The sequence below is a fragment of the Erigeron canadensis genome, chromosome 9, assembly GCF_010389155.1.
Source record: "Erigeron canadensis isolate Cc75 chromosome 9, C_canadensis_v1, whole genome shotgun sequence".
Lineage (NCBI taxonomy): Eukaryota > Viridiplantae > Streptophyta > Magnoliopsida > Asterales > Asteraceae > Erigeron > Erigeron canadensis.
The window spans coordinates 7,871,749-7,885,700 of NC_057769.1; the positions used below are offsets into that span (position 1 = coordinate 7,871,749).

The window sequence follows — 13,952 nt, forward strand, 5'->3', positions numbered from 1 at the left end:
GGGATGTACTTTTGATTTTGGAAAGTGATCTTTACACGTTTTTATTGGTGTCACACAAATATGTATGTATCATAGTCCAATTGTGAGTTATGTACTGTGATGCATAGAAATTTTATATGATTTTAATCCTTTGATTATTGCCTATTGAGGTTAAGTGTCCCAAGTTTCTACCAATAAATAATGTATATATTTTTATATTGTATCTTATCATGGGTGATATGATTTAGTTAAGTGGGTGGATTAGCTTTACTTAGTAAGCCATTTGAATAGGAAGGTGGAAACGGGAAGCCTACCTTTCTAATTCTATGTCATAAGTTATAGGATTGGGCTCCACTTTCTTAAACCAAACCATCTGAATTTGTTGTTGGGTGGGTGTTGTTGTGGGTAGCTGTGAAAGATTGGTTCAAGGGACACTTGTTGGCTCTTAAGAGGGTCCTAACTCCTAACCATGTATTTCATCAGGTTCATACATTAGTTTATTTCACTTTTATTTGTTTACCAACATAAACATCACATTACATAGTTGGTTAGCCTTTCCTTTCCTTTTTTTGTGGTTCAATCTTTTACAAAAGGTAGATTGGGTGTGAGTGTGACCAAGTTTAATTTAACTTTAAAAATATTATCAAGTGTAATCTACTCATTATAACTTTATAATAATGATATATTAAACTAATAATCTACTCATTATCATCCAAAATTACTAGAAGAGTTATAACAATTACTAGAAGAGTTATAACTTTATACTGTAACATTTTCATCCAAAATTACTAGAAGAGTTAAATTTAAAATAATGATATATTAAACTAATAATCAACCTAAAACCTTTATCACATTACAAGTGTACTCTACTCATTATCTCTCATAATCTTTTCCTTTAATTATGCCAAGCGTCATAATCATATTCTTAGGCTAATCATTAGGTTGTTTTTTTAGGTTGATTAAACATTTTAGTTAAATTTATTGTCATTCACTGCATTTTAGAATTATGATTATCTATGTCTATATTCTACTTTATAAATCATTTACACCCTCCAAAATTTTCAAATAAAAAAACTCTAATAAACCCAAACGATCCATCTCTTATATTCATTAACTAATATACCTATAATAACTTTAATAAATTTATATACATCTTTCAACCATTAAAACAAATACACTACATTTATACATCAATTATGTTTACATTACTAATCACATCGCCACCGCCGCTACCACCCTTCTCCGTCACCGCCATCCCCATGGCTAGCACCATCCGCCGGCGCCGTTACACGGCCGCATTGCACAGATGCATGTTTATTTTATCTAACTTTTGTGTAGTTAGCTCACAAACAACATAATGCAATAACAATCCTCGGTCCTATAAGAAATTAACTTACTTGTTAAGATCAAAACGGAGCATTGAATTAATTAGAATCTCAATTCTAACTACAAGAATATGTTTCCTCTTATGCGTTTGATTGTCTATCATACATCTATTCCAAATTCATGGTCTAAAATACAATGTACATATAATAGGTGAGTTACTTCACTAGATATAATGTTTTAATTAGTTTATTCTATGATCTATCATGGTTTTGCCTTTTTGGAACTATATGTATTAGAAAACGCATATCTTTTGCCTTTACAACTAATAGAACATATCAACATAGTCTATGTGTTAGCTACAATAATGGAAAGGGTACAAATGAAACAAGAGCAGAAAAGCAAACAACCATAAGTGAAAATTTTAACTGTGTAATTAGCACTTTTTATTCTTAAAAAGGGTGGAAGAGGTTCACCCAACCCAAACCCAACCTATCCATATCTCCACGTCCTCACTCACTCTTTATGGTTCTTCCTTTCTCAAAAATACCATATTACCCCCCTTCAAGTGTTTTAGTGTTGAAGGGAACAAAAAAACAGAATATGAGTGATAGAATTTTTTTCATTTTTTTAATTTTTTAAATGTCAGATTGAACAAAACATTTCATTTGCGAAGCCTATATTAGGATGAATTTGGTGTTTTTATGTAAGGGTATTTTAGTAATATCAAAGGTTTAAAGTTAAATAAGAAAAAAAAGGTTTTACTTTATTAGGTATTTATCTATATCTATGGGAAAATGATCCGTACTGCAGACTTTACCTAAACTTAGGTACTGCCACATTAAAAAAAGTTACATATTAAACCTTTGAATTTAATAAACATATATAACTCCCTCTGAATTTTACATAAACTCCCCATGAATTTTACATAATCCCCCCTTGCTTTACCTAAGGTAGGTACTGTATGCTTTACCTAACATTTCCCCATATCTATATTACTCATATCTAATAAAGAAAAAGACCATTTTTTTTCATTAAACAATTCAGTTTTTGAATTACCTTTTTTACCCATAACCTTTTAACACTTGTATCCTAAACCATAAAATGCCATTACATAAAACTAAACATCTTGACACATATCTCATATTTCACAAGTGTCCATTTTCATTAACTATGTTATCATTTTACGTCAACTATTTTTACATTAATAACCACACCGTTAATGTCACCATCACCCGTCGTCGCTGCATTGCGCGGATACCCCTCTCGTTATAGATTATAGATTATAAATAATTTTGAAATTTAGTCAATTACCTGCTTTCTACGTTTATAAAAGTTTTACTTTTTTCTTTTGAAACATTACTCTTAGTATACTTTCATTGGTTACGAAATTTATTCAGTAAAGTATATATATATATAAGAAATTAACAATCTCTACCATAATATAATGCATTAGATTAATAATTACGTATAAATTTAAATTTTAAATTCAAACAGTACAGCAATGTTAACATATATAAAATCATCGACCAAATTAATGCCTATTTTTCTTGAACGGCCAAATTAAAGGCACTTGATTTTATTTCTAACAATCTCTACCATAATAAAGTGATACTATACATTTTTTTTTTAAAATGTGGGGATCATTTGCTCGTAACAGGAGGAACTCTCAACTAAACCGTCTCAAGGCACGATATTTAATTAGTATAAAACATTGCCCCCTCTACAGGAATCAAACTTGATTTAGTGGAAGATTTTATTGTGAAATTCCTTTAAATGTCTTTCTCATATTTCGAACTCGAAACCTGCAACATGAAAAGATGGTGCTCAACCATTGAGCTATAATGGGAAATACGATACTATACATCATATCGACCAAAAGGTAACTAAAAAGTTACCGTGGACAAATGGAGTGTGACAAAATAATTATGAAAGTTCACACTAAAAAGTGTGAACTTTTATTTCTACACACTTTTTAGTGTGGAGAAATTTCCACACACTTTTATTTCAATATATTTCTACACACTAAAAAGCGTGACAAAATTTTTAATTTGTTCACACTCACCTAAAAGTGTGAATAAATGTAATATTGTTTGTAGTGTTCGTAAAAAAAAATATATGGTTTAACAAGAAAGACTCCACTTTTAAAAGAGACAATGTTAAAGAATGACCATGCAAAAGCTTTATTGATTATTTATGTTGTTTAAGTATTATGTTAAAAAAAATATATGGGTTTATCAAACAAGAAAGACTCTACTTTTAAAAGAGACAATGTCAAAGAATGACCAAAAAGCTATATTGATTATTTATGTTGTTTAAGTATTAGGGATCTGCTAAATACAACCTTTTAAGATGTATAAATTATCTGTATATTACCATAAAATTTAGAAGGTAAACTTTTAATATGAAAAATACAAGCTTTTTATGCACGTTAAATACGGGCTGTATTTAGCATTTTCCCTAAATATTATGCTAACGAAATATTTGTAAAATAAATTGAAATAACAGGAACCCTTAACTAACCAATCCTTATCTTAGCGTATGTATTTGTTGAATGTATCATTATGTATATGTATTACGTAAATATATATAATGAATGATCCGCTTGAAAAAGAATATATATTGATCGATCAATATACATGATCATAAATTTAAAATTACATGTGCAATATATTATATATTTCACGTACGTTATATCACTCAAATCATTCAAACAATTTCTCATCTTGCGAATCTCGATATTCACATACATACAACATTAAAAAGAGAAAAAAAAGTTTGAAATGATGAATAAAGGATCGAGAAAGATCGACCTCGCAAATGTAGGAGGGAAAGTATTACTCGTACGTAGTTGATTACCAACTTATAGTGGTTACTTTGACCCTTTGGGATTCTAGTGAATTTAATACTACTAATTAAGAGAAAGGGCAATTATGGAAAGTCGTATAACATAAAAATATAAGTAAATAACACACGTTCAAATTCAAATAAGAAAACCGAAAGGCAAAAATTAATAATTTACGGAGAAAATACAGGAACAGTGTCCATGACATATATATAAACAACTCTCTCCTCATCATATATAAAAGGTGAGGGTGGCAAAAGTATATAATTAAGTAGTTACATTGCAGGTTTAGAGTTGGAAATCCACATCCCCTCTAACTCTTCCTTTTCTCAAAAAAAACTTCCATTACCATTTTCCAATAACTTCCAAATCCACTATACACTTACACAAAACTTGTAGATTAGTTATTATGGCCCAAAAGCTTGATGAAATTGTCGATATTCATGGAGTAGGAAGCCAAGACGACATATTGACTTGGCTTCCTACTTATGTTCTCGACGAAGATGTTAGTAAGACTTGTCTAGATTCTCGAGAAGACGATCATCATTTGTTTTCAAAGGTATGTAAACAATGAGATGCTAGTTTTTTTTTTTTTAAATTTGTTTTTTCAATTTTGTACGTATTTGAATGATCATATATGCGTATATTTCTATAGTTGTTTTTGAATGAGTGTCGAAATCAAGTACTTGTAGATGGCCAATATCTAAACGAAAATGAATAAATAACTAGACTATATCTTGAGGCTTTAATAATGTCTCATTATATGTGATTTGACATAGAACCTCATAGATAGCCTTCAATTAATTATATTAGCTTATGTAAAAATTAATTAATTGTCATTTGTATGATTTGTGCTCAATAATGGTAACAAATGTTATGATTACAGCGACGGAGCGTTCTCAATGATGGTATCGAAACATGTGGAGAAGAGGATCATCATTTCTATTCAAAGGTGTATATATGTTGTTGTCATTTTATTAATTCACATTTTCACGAAACTTAGTACTAGCTATTTTAAACATTGAATGATCCGCGCTTATATAGTTATATAAATGTGATTATTCTGGTGACGTGACAACAGCAACGGAGTTATAACAAACATAGACATCAACCGCCTTATGGTAGGAAATCGTCGGCTGTTGCACAACCTCCTTTGCTTCCTTCACCACCGGTAAGTACTATTTTCACACCCGATCTATATCATACACACACACAAAGCATAGAGAAGAAAATATATAGAATCCTGCTTCTTCATATTATGAATTTTTTTTTATATTTTATAAGATTCTAATAGGTTGATTAGGCATACTTTTAGTATTTACGTACATTTATGAGAGGACTATAGTGTAATACATAGCAGATTATTAGCTAGCTAGTCATGCTGTCAACTTTCAAAATAGTCAACTTAAAACTCTTGTGAGTTATGCAAAAGTAACTCCCAATGCCGTCTTTCACGAGTTTTGGGTCCCAATACTGTCTTCGACGGCGTATGGGAGAGGTTGATATGTAGACAGCCTTACCCCTACCAAAGGTAGAGAGGCTGCTTCCACGTTTTAGAACCAATATGCATCAAGCCTAATTAAGTGTTTCACGTTTTAGAACCAATTAGTGTATGTGATTAGTACAATTATATAATTGTAGGTCATGGATCGCCTAATTAACTTGCATAATGATTTTCACCATATGCCATCTTAATTTTAATTATACTCGTAATGATTTTCGGTGAATAATTCCTATATCTCATATTGTGTGTATCCAACATTCAAACTTAATATGTAAAACTGTGACTACTTAAATAAATATGCCTACAAAAAAACCCATATAAATAGCAAGTTTGAAAGTCAATACATAGTTACATACAATAACAGAACATGATATAAAAAGTTTTTTTTCTTTTTGGCAATTATACTAGACCATTTTATTTAAATATAAATGTTCTGATTTTAGAGTTTTATTAAATCGCAATTAGAAAATTGCTATTGTATTGCAGTGTTTAGCCGGTAATGCCAGCCATTTGTGGTGTTTTATATTGCTTTATATACTGTTAATCTGTCTCATATAATTGTTTGTAGTGTTTAAATAATCTAATTCTAGACACACTATTTGCATATATTATTCTCTGAAACATAAACAAATGTTGCACACAAATCAAGCAAACGATTAATGGCACATCATAATAAATATTAAGATTCTGAATCTCAAAATGAGGTAGTGACGTTAGACTTAGAAGATTCTGAATCTATCCAATGAGGTTATGACATAATTATATGGAAGTTGAAAGATTCTGAATCTCTCCAATGAGGTTACCAACACACAAGTTGACATACTTTGAACAAATAGTTTTAAGGAATCTTGACAATTTTTAGATAGATGATGTTGACAATGTGGTCTAACTGATATATTCGTTTTAACAATCGATTGTCATGTCGTACCGAAACAAATTTTTAGGCATTACTTGTCTGTTTGACTATGGAAAAGAAATCGGAATTTGGATTTTGTTTAACTTTCTAATTTTTGTTTTTAGAATTGGAAGAGTTACTCAAAGCCGGATCAAAAACCAGGTAAAAATTGGGCAGCTGGAGGGCCTGGTATGCAAGCCGTATTTCTAGATTCTCGCCAAAGAACATGTGGTACAGGCGTTTTCCTTCCTCGTACAGCAGGGACAGAGGTCGAAAAACCTAGAAAACCAGGTAGATTCACTGTCTTGGTTCACTATTGATTCTTTAGCACGAATGTCTAGTGTGGTCATAACGTTTAGACCCATAACCTTTAATACCACAACGTTTAAAAGACATATTCATAGCGCAATGTACTTACATGGTCCATAGGGTATGCAAGCGCATATTCTGAAAACAGGTTCAATAGTTTCTTGTTAAGTTAAAAAAAGGAACACCATGGTCAGAAATATATTAATACCTGAAGCTATTATCTTGTGTCAAACTATATCTGTCACTCAATAGTGGGTCGGGTTATTTGCAGCTTTTGCTCCCGTTCTCCTTCCGTCTCGAGTAGTACAAGCTTTGAACCTCAACGTACATGGATTAGGCCTGCAAATTAAACCACGAGGTACACATACTTGTTCTATCTGATTCTTCATATTCAAACATATGTTTCATCCGTCAAACTCAAGTTCAAGTCATTTCATTGTCCATTTATACAGAACAAAACAATAATGTAAAGGAATCAGAATGCAATCAGATAAGAAATAAGAAGAGCAGAGATGTACCAAGCCAAATCTGCGTCATCACTCAAAACCGAAGTTCTTCACCAGAAATATTTCTCCCGAAGGAGTGGACCTACTAGAGACACATTCGCCTGCTGTTCTTCCACCACCACCACCAATTCATAAAATCCTGGTGGATTGTACTTAATGCTCTTGATTAACATTCAATTATGTATTTGAATCGAATAAGAACGCTATTATACTTACGTGTTTCCCCATAAATTTGGTATCTATCAAATAAATTCAACCCATTTCATCCTCGTTATTGTATTGTAACCTCTTTTTTTTATTATTATTAGCTTATAATCCCGGGTTTAGGCAAATTGGAAATACTTGAGATCCATCTATTCCTTGTGATACAGGATAAACAGAAAGGCATCTAGATCATAAGCAAGTAGTTGTGTTTAATGCTTAAAACGCCACTTCTGTTTGCATTCTTCAGGGCTAGACCTGGTTTTCCATTTAAGAAACTCATTGCAGCACAAGGCCTATTACTTGGGAAATCTCAAAGCTGCAGCCAAAACTGTGGTTCTTATTATCTTATTCTGTTGGTTTTAATATCTTCCATAACGACTTCAGGATGGACACCATTTCATTATTTCTCCAATAAAAGAAGCTACAATAATTACAACACGCTATGCAAGCAAACACTACATATACTAATATAAGCCTAATGAAATGTTCATAGGACCTTTTCTTTTACTTCTTAACCATTTTTCTTCAAAACAAGTTCTACAAGACCCTCAATGAGGTGAGAGTACGATATACATAAAGATATTTGTACAGAATTAAAACAAAGAAGCTCGGATACGTATGCACAGAGAAAATATCTACTACAAAACTTCACAATTGTTGACGGGAAATTGAGTATGGTTACAACTTACTTGTGACAGAAAGCCTGATCAGTCCATTAGACTCGACTTGTGGGAACTTATCATACTATAAAATTCTGCACGAAAAAGATCTTCATAACGTTTTTTTATTGTTGACCTGCGCTTACAGTTGTTCATTGCAAACTCCCATCCAGCGGGCTCACCTTTTAGGAGCTGTAGAACCTGCATATAACATTAATATATCGTAATTATGTTGTGCTTCAAGAAACCAATCTTTAAGCACCATCTATTTTCATACATCTTGTATGTGACTTGTGAGTTGTGACTATGCAAGCTGCAGTTAAAGTTTCTCATGTATAACCATGATTAATGATGGTAGGAACACTGGCTGCACCAAGTCAATGAAGCCGTGGTTAATTATTATCAGCCAAATTTACTGGCTATCGATGATAGGTTCACAGATGAACCATGAATAGTCGAAGTGATTTCAAGTTATTTCAGATGGATGAAATTTGAAGGTTGAACAGAAAATAGTTCAAAACGACTATTGTTCAAAACGACTATTGTTCAACCTTCAAACGACTATGTACCTGGTTCATATCAGGGCGTCGAATAGATGACTGTTGTATGCATAATGATGCAGCCAAAACCATTAGATGCAATTGACGTGTGTCACAATTGTCAGCAATAGCAGGATCAATAAGCTCTCGAACATTATTCTTCCTGAGCAATGGCTTTGCCTGTTGAAGTAAATGAAACATTAGTTTAACATCGATATATGATAATGCAACATCATATGTATCAGGTAACTGGGTCAAGTAGAGTTGAGCCAGTAACTTAGAGCACTTGGTGTATCAGATAATTGGTATTTGCCTGGGAACCACTTAGTCCCATAGAGAATATTTCTCTCAAGCTAGCAACCCCAGCAATGTTGCCTGGTGATGAGACTCCAAATTCCTTGGTTTGAGTTTCGAACCTGAGTCTTTCACCCCCAAGGAATTTTTGTAAGGAGGCGGGTGGCCACTGCGCCATTAAGCGAGTGGTTAGATTACAAAAGGTATGTATTTTCAACAAAATTCTAACATAATTTGAATAATCACTTTGATGGTTTATGTATTTTACTAATGATGTTTCGGCTATTTTATTATTTTTTTCGTTTGACCTTTAAGAGTTAGAACATAATAGAAACCATAAGTAAATTGGTCGAATTTGCCACCAATAAGGAATGCACGTCATACCCATAAAACAAGACTCTGCTGCGAGTAGTCTAGAGCTCTACGACCACTAATAAGTTCCAACAAAAGTACACCACACGCAAAAACATCCGTTTTTTCATCAACTATCCCATGCATCAAGTACTCTGGAGCAAGATATCTACAAACAAGGGTAAATATATGACTTCGTTAGCTACAGAACTAGTATCATATAACTAGACAAACTAAAAAGAATATAATATAGAGCATACTAACCCGAATGTGCCTTCAAATCTTGAAACTGTATGGTGAGTCCAGTGCTCCGGCAGCCATTTTGCTAGCCCAAAATCACAAATCTGAATCGAAAATTGTTACCTTTGTGTCCAAAGCTTCCAAACATACTTTAAAGTTGCATACTTTTCTACTTTTGAAGAAAACTTTCCTATTTTTAGAAACTAAATTTGCGAACAAATAGATTAAATAAAGGATTTCATGTATAAAACTAACGGCTAAGCTGCTTTGAGACACTGTTGTGCATATAATCCATGGTTCTGTGCTCAAAGTTTTCTTGATTCTATAGATCCCTTATGCCTTTTTCCCCTGTTTTTAATGTGGATCAATCCTCTCTATGGCTACACAGTTCATAAAATATATAAAATTTCTCTTTATGGCATACATTCGTATCGTTTGCTAGAACGTGTCCAGTGTGTTTCCATACAAGTTATATAACTTGGTTTTGAATAACTATTTGATGAATTAAGTTAAACCCATAGCACTTTTTTGGTCATACATTTGAAATGCAGTCGCAACGATTAGCTACCAGTGGTTTAGTGAAAAGCGATTATAATTATCGTTTATGATTATATTAAGAAACTTATATTATCACATTATAAACGAAATATGTATGCTTAGCTTTAATAAACTATTTGATCAATAAATTCAAAAATTAAGGCTTACTTGAGGTTCAAAGTCCTTTGTAAGTAATATATTTGCAGCCTTAATGTCTCTATGAATGATTCTCCTTTGACATCCTTCATGAAGATAAAGCAAACCTTCAGCTATTCCTAAAGCAACCTTATACCTAATATCCCAATCTAGTTTCTCCTCCAAAGCTGTCACAAAAATGTAAATCTCAAGTAAAAATCAATTATTTTTTTAACCCTTTAACTCCAAGAAAACTATAAAATCATAAAAGGTGCAAGGGAAAGCCTAATGGGTGGGTCACTCTCTCCATTTACTTTTAAATTTCAAATATGAACTCGGTTACTCTATGATGATGGCAAATGGGCCCGTACTGGGTGACCCTCAAATATTTATTAGTTTTTTAGTTTTATAAGTTAGTAATATACTATATATGATTACAAAACTATATTATTACACTACAATAACTTAAATTTAAGCCATGTGGTACAACGATTTAGAAGGTTTTAACTTTTAGTCATTTCAATACAAGTTTCGGGTGACTTTCAACCTGTTTGACTAGTTCAACCCATTCAACTCGTTTCTTTATCAGCTATACCCTCTATCTAAACCTATATATCCGTTAAAGATAAAACATCGCCTAAATTTTGACCAATTCATTAATAAATGCGTCGAAATAACCACAATATATCAGACTCATAAGCTAACTAATGATTTTTAATCTATAGAGTTTAGAAAGGTATATCTATATTTCTGAATAAGATCAAAGGAAATAACTAACCATGAAGCCATGAAGCCAAACTACCATTAGGAGATAGCTCAAGAACAAGATGTAATCCTCCTTCAACACCATAACCAATTAACTTGGCTGTATTTGGATGGTTAACATGGGCCATAACCCCAAGCTCGGATAAATAACTTGCGGTTCTTTCATCGATAGGGCCTCGCGTTAGTTGTTTAACAGCCACAAGTTGCCCATCTTTCAAAACCCCTTTGTATACCTCAGCATAACCTCCCTTCCCAATCATATTTTCTGAAATAAAAAACTTTAAACATATCAATAAAACAAAATTTAACACAAATTTTTTACACTTAACAATAACAGGCACCACATGAGTACATGACATTATGACATCAATAAATTTTTTCACTTTGACAATCACTGGAAACTAGTCCAAAAAACAAAAGGTAAAAAGAAGCTAATCTTGTAAGATACAAATAAATCAAGAAACATAAATTTTACCATTTGAGAAGTTATTGGTGGCAGATTGCAACTGAGAGAAAGTAAAGTTCTTCCAATGTGGCTTAAAATAGTTCATACCAGCCATTGGAGAAGGCGGGATTATAGCTACTTTTTCTCGAAAACTACTACTTAATCTTTTTGATAATTGCAAGCCACTACTAATAGAATGATGAAATGACGTGGGCAAACATTTCTTTGATTTATTTTTAATCAAATGAACAACATCTTTCCATTTCGACGAATTGCTGCTTAAAGGCGGCTTCTTCGAATCTTTTTGATCATGATCTTGATCACTACTTCCTGATGTGCTTTCTTTTGAAGAAACTGTTTCACATTCCAAACTTCTTAGATAATCTTCAAGAACACAAGTGGGAGAGTATGTGTCTTCCTTCATCTTCTGCATATCTATAGACAGTTAAAAATGTTGGTTAATCTTTTAATGTGCATTACTATAAAAAGACATGGAATTGCACACACCCATGTCTAAAATTGCTAAAACACTTTTTGTTTGTGATTTTTTATGTTATATATGGACAAATGGCCATATAAGAAATACCAGTTTGTTGGATCAAGATATGACAAGACAGCCCATGAACCTTAAACAAAACATTAAAACAAAAAGAGTTTTTGTTGCTTTAAACTGTCACCTATACATATTGCATTGTATTGTTTATGTATATATTAAGGTGATGGTAGTAAAGATTGTTTGTTACCTGACCTATTAACTTTTTTTTCCAAAAAAATTAAGGGCCCAAACATTTACTTATTAAACAAGTATGAACACACAACCTTATATTCACTTTTCCAGTATATAAATATATATAAAGTACTTTCGCATATCAAGATTAAATAGTTTGAATCTATGTGTTAAGTTACTATTGTCAGTCGGGCGACCATCATAAACCATCGACATTCAACAAAATCTACATTATGCGGGTACCAAGCTACGAGTAGTTTGTAGTGAAACGGGACAAGTGTTGATGTAATAAGGGACAATTGAAATATATAAGAAGTTGTCCCAAGACAACTAGTATTAATTTAAGACATTATATAGGCCACCCTTTTATTTGATTCTAAAACATATATAGCTTAAAAGCAAACAAAAAAATCCTAGATTTTCAAGATAATGAAAACAATAATATATGTATAAAGCAGTTACAACTTGTTTTTATAAAAGTGGATATACTGTAATTAATGTACTAATATACCAAAATGGGACAACTCTTTATCCAAAGTAGAAATGAGGAATCAAATGTAAAAGTGAAAGGGGTAAAACAAAAGATATAAGAGTAAAAAACAAAAAACACACACACACAAGATTCAAGGGAAACCCATTGAAGTGACAATTCTATAACATAAGAAGAAAGAAAAAGGAGACAAGCTAACCACATGCACATGCTGCTGGTATAACTTGTTTTTTTTTTTTAAATATATATATGGGTATCTGTACTAATATATAAACATAAACACATATCTATGTATAACCATATAACAAGTTTTGCTCTTCAGGTTATCGGGTCAGACAAATTCTCATTCACATATATATGTGGCTTAACTAGGACATCCTATAATCTCTTTGAATATTTTTGGTTATCATTTAAAAATGTTTACTTAAAAAATTCGAACATGAAACCTCTTATAACATACATACATACATATATACATATAAACATAAAGAAATACTAGTAGTGTAAAGGGCAATTTTGGGAAGGGATAAAGAAACAAGAAAGATGCAACCGACATACCATAAAAGCAAAAGCTGAAGATTCTGTGTGTATGTGTTTTCTTTAATTGTCTGAGGAATGAAGATGTCCCATAAACAGAGGAGAGAAATTTTGTGACTCACAAAAAGAAAGAAAAAGATTTTATGTGTTTAATATATAAGAGGGAAAACAAATGAGGGAATTTATTTGGAAGGTGTAATAAAGTACACTATTGCTTGCTAGTAGTGGTTGGTATGGTAGGGATTTTGCTTGGAGTATATTTTATTAATTAGAAATAAAAATTATTTTCCCATTCTGTTTTCTTCTCAAATATAGAAATGTGAAAATCATGTCGATATGTGTTTAATTTTTATCTAATTTATGGAACGTTTTAAAACATAATATTGTTGTCTAATGTTTCCATAGATTAAATATACTCAAATAGTCAAATGTGAAAAATATTCAGGGAACTTCACAAAATAGTTTTTTGTTATGTTAGAATCATAAAAAGTATAGATCTTATTGATAAAATGTATTTACTGGCATAGTTATTCTTATAGATCATTAAATTTAATCTAATAGTTAAAGACTTAAAGTTGATCCAATTATTGGATCAATTAGATCATCTTTAGATGATCCTAATCCAATATTTGACAACTATAAATCATCTCATTCTTTATTGTTTACAG

At 31.8% G+C, this 13,952-nt stretch overlaps 2 protein-coding genes across 2 annotated transcripts; one reads left to right on the forward strand and one right to left on the reverse strand.

Moving 5' to 3' along the window:
- The first annotated feature begins 4,305 nt into the window (after nt 1-4,305).
- LOC122583950 lies at nt 4,306-7,635 on the forward strand. Its single transcript, XM_043756321.1, has 6 exons — nt 4,306-4,706; nt 5,034-5,099; nt 5,229-5,318; nt 6,672-6,837; nt 7,127-7,213; nt 7,308-7,635. The coding sequence occupies exons 1-6, from the start codon at nt 4,557-4,559 to the stop codon at nt 7,448-7,450; spliced, it is 702 nt and encodes a 233-aa protein (XP_043612256.1). The 5' UTR covers nt 4,306-4,556; the 3' UTR covers nt 7,451-7,635.
- Nucleotides 7,636-8,041: 406 nt separating this feature from the next.
- On the reverse strand, nt 8,042-13,402 carry LOC122583949 (receptor-like cytosolic serine/threonine-protein kinase RBK2). The gene is made up of 8 exons (XM_043756320.1): nt 13,306-13,402; nt 11,561-11,965; nt 11,099-11,350; nt 10,354-10,508; nt 9,673-9,752; nt 9,442-9,577; nt 8,794-8,943; nt 8,042-8,425 (listed from the first exon to the last, which is right to left on the reverse strand). Exons 2-8 carry the CDS (start codon nt 11,961-11,963, stop codon nt 8,273-8,275), a joined length of 1,329 nt encoding a protein of 442 aa, XP_043612255.1. The 5' UTR covers nt 11,964-11,965; nt 13,306-13,402; the 3' UTR covers nt 8,042-8,272.
- Between the last annotated feature and the right edge of the window lie 550 nt (nt 13,403-13,952).